Source organism: Pyxicephalus adspersus, chromosome 10, assembly GCF_032062135.1.
Source record: "Pyxicephalus adspersus chromosome 10, UCB_Pads_2.0, whole genome shotgun sequence".
NCBI lineage: Eukaryota > Metazoa > Chordata > Amphibia > Anura > Pyxicephalidae > Pyxicephalus > Pyxicephalus adspersus.
The window spans coordinates 632,867-636,518 of record NC_092867.1 but is presented as its reverse complement, the minus strand read 5'-3'; the positions used below and the strand labels follow the sequence as shown (position 1 = coordinate 636,518).

General features: G+C 48.8%; 1 protein-coding gene across 1 annotated transcript in view; it reads right to left on the bottom strand.

Annotated features, from left to right (window-relative positions):
* HSPA12A (heat shock protein family A (Hsp70) member 12A) overlaps positions 1–3,652 on the bottom strand; it is a gene marked incomplete at its 5' end in the record, with an annotated part of 16,600 nt that overhangs the window by 8,696 nt on the left and 4,252 nt on the right. Inside the window, 2 exon segments of the mRNA XM_072424752.1 lie at positions 2,456–2,572; positions 2,837–2,941. Of these exon segments, the coding sequence (XP_072280853.1) occupies positions 2,456–2,572; positions 2,837–2,941 (222 nt within the window).

The following is a 3,652-nucleotide window of genomic DNA, read 5'->3' as shown; positions in this document are numbered from 1 at the left end:
CAGGTACCCCACCCCTTGAGTAATGTAATACCATGTAATGTACTGCACATGCATGCTGTGACCCCCATTGTTGCAGTGCAGCCTCATGTTGTCACCCTGAGCAGGACTTTCCATATGACTTTGCATATTTGTATTTTAATGTTGAATATTAGACATCCCCTGCAGTGTCCCGAGGTACTGAAAGCTTCTAAGTCTTGACAATTGTCTCCTTTATTGCACCCATGTAAGTTCCCCATGACAATGGTAACTGGGACATATTGAGGGGGTGAATCTCCCCAACATGGACACATCGGTAATACCTGGCAGGGGTTCTAATCCATCCAATAACATACCAGAAAATGTTTTCTATGCATACACTGTAGGTGAGCGGCTCATATCAGTACCTACAGAGCACAAGCAGGTGAATATAATCATGACGGATTATATGGGGGACATGTATTCATTCTGTGTGTAACACGTTCCCTCTGCACATTCCCTCCATTGCTGCGATCGCTCGGTGGACCCCGCAGTCAGCGCTCGGAATGCGGACGCCATTGTGGGGCTCTTCACTCTTCTCCATATTATTATTGATATCTCTTCGCAGTTAAGCCATTTCGCTCTTCACTTTCCATTCTACAATTCTGGCGTTTATCTGGAGATTGTAATGGGCGTCTGCTAAGAGGTTTGGAGGGTCATTGTCAGAGGCGACGTCTTGCTTACATCTGGGGAATGAAGTGTTGATGAGACGCTCGCAGAGCATTACGCCCGGGAAGCTTCCAGAATGCGTTCATTGTGTGCGGGGCCCTCACAAGCCATTAGCCCCCATTGCCTTGTGTCTGGAGGGGTCTCTCAATGTGAGCTTTGTTTGATGCATACGAAGCTTTGAAAGGGAGACGCGCCATAAATCCCGATTATAAAAGCCTCTTCCATCGCCTAATGAGAAGCCAGCGAGGGGAGCGCTCGGCAGAGGCGCGGGGGGCTTCCATTAAGGAAAATACAAAAATAAAAATCAATTCTTGTCATTGTGATGATTGGTTATATAAGAAGAATCCGACGTAACATTATCCATGGAAGGACGATATTCCTGACACCATAACATGGAATGTAACCGGAGGAGGGCCCGATATCTGGGGGTTTATGGCCGATCTCCAGACAGATCCATTGGCCAGAATCCCACAGATAAAGAATCACCAACAGGTGCCGGCCTGGTTCTAAGTGTGTCCGGACTTTTCCAGAACCAGCAATAATGTTACACCACGGACTGCTGGGACCCCGAATATGGCCAGAGGACCCAGACAGACCCATACAGGAGAAAGGCCATGGGGCCAATATCCAGGGGGTCAGGGGGTAAAAAACCCATCCTGAAATAAGGAGCCAGAGATCAGGAATTAGGGACCAGGACCAAAATGAGGCGGGAATCTTTGTGGCAGGTTGGAAGCCAAGCCAGGGGGTAGAGGGAGAGGTAGGAAACCATCCTGAAATATGGAACCAGACAGAGAGGACGGGAGGCCGGGGGCAGGAATCATAGAAGACTAAGCCAGGGGTCAGGAGCCAAGAAAAGGTAAGGGACCAAGCCAGGGGTAAGGAATTGCAGAGATTGGTCACAAGCCAGGAGTAAGGAATTGCAGAGAGGGGGAGGTGAGGATGAAGCCATCTAGCAGAGTCAGGAATGGGAATAAGGGTTTGCAGGGTACAATCTGCTCTGCAATCATACAGAATGGGGGTCGGGGTACGAAGACTTTCAATATGCTCATAAATTGCCCCCACCTGATAACATTTTTGCATGTTTGGGGCCATGTTTTACCCATTGAACTTTAATTCCCACAAGCAGACGGGGCTGCATCCAATCACACCGAGCCACGCGGGGTCCCGATCTAATTATCAAATGATTTGTATTTCTGCTCATCCAGTCCTGAGAATTACACAGACTGTCTGCTGACCATGCAGCATTTTCTACACCGCTCGCTCCTGGGATATAAATTATATGGCTGCTCATCCCTCTTTGTCCTTGTCGCTTCCTCAGGAGCTGTGTGATGGCTGCAGGGGCCCCCAAGGGCCACACGCTGTTTGCTATCTTTTCCTAGCCTTGCGGTCCATTAATGGCAGATGGTGACCTGCACATCAGATTACAGATGAATCTCTGGCAGCCTGGCAGGGTATAAATCTGTTTCTATCACCCGTCTGGGGCCCGGGGTTAATGGATTGGATGGTCGCTAAGTGCTTGTATGAGATTTCCTGGCAGAGACACCTCCCCCCCCCCCATCAACCAATAGGATGGCGCTGAGATTGGCATCCGAGTGGTGACGTTATGAGATGATGGCGTAGGTGAGAATATTGTGCAGAGCCGCCCATCCTTCTACCCTGCCATGGGGACAATGTGCCGTAACCCATAGCAACTCCTTCTAACCCAATGATTGCTATGGGTGTCAGGCCTTCACACAATACTTTGTGCCATGCTTCCTGTCGGCAGACTTACCTTGTACGCCGCCTGTCTCATGAACTGCTTGGCTGGCTGCTTCCAGATGGCGGGGACGGTGATGACCCATCGGACCTCATTGTGGTCCATCTCACAGCCGGCCTGGTCACTCAATTCCTGCGGGAAGAGAAGAATGTAATTACCCCAACCAACCATACACAGTACAATTCTGATTGATGGAGTTTACACAATTTATCTGCTGGTCTAAACACATCCTGCAGGGCGGCGCTCTTGTGCCATAACCTTTCATAAGAACCAATGAGTCACCCAATCGAAATTGTACATGTATGGCCAGAAAATCCGTGCCAATATTTCCTTGTATTTCCCCCCCACCCTGGGTATTTATTGGTTAATATGATTATATGGGGGAACTCCTCTCACCTTTAGTGCTTGCTCCTTGAAGTATTGCAGCGCGTAGGCGAAGATCTCCAGAGCTTTCACTTTCTTGCCGTTGGCAGCAATGAGATCGGTTTCCATAGTGAGATCCTAAGTGTGGGGGGGAGAAGAATTCCTTATACGGTGGGGGCAAAATATCTGCAATTATTATTATTCCATGGAGTCAGATTGCGGCATCGGAGCAGCCGTACAATTATTATACAGATAATAAAGAATAATTAGCAGAACTCGGGGGAAAGCTTTACTTACCCTTATACTGCCCCCACTAGTTTAGGAGTAAAAGGTATCTTACCCATCCTGCACCACCAGTCTGACAGCACCCCCTTCAGGCCAGGCCAATTAGAAGGATAATGCTGAGGCCCCGCCCACAATTAAGGGTGAATGGTGAAGGAGCCAATGAAAAGATAATTATACTCCAAATCTGTCCACCCCCGCTGGCATTACCGACCCCTTACAGTCAGGAAAGTCACTAACGGGGTAAATAAGGGATTTCCACAAAGACCAATCTTCAAGACCATAGGATGGGTAAACAGGGGGTGAGTATACAAGGGATGGGTACACAGGGGATGGGTATACAGGGGATGGGTATATGGAGGATGGGTATACAGAGGATGAGTATACAGAGGATGGGTATATAGGGGGTGGGTATACAGGGGGTGAGTATACAGGGGGTGAGTATACAAGGGATGGGTATAAAGGGGATGGGTATATGGAGGATGGGTATATAGGGGATGGGTACACAGGGGATGGGTATACGGAGGATGGGTATACGAAGAATTGGTATACAGGGGATGGGTATAC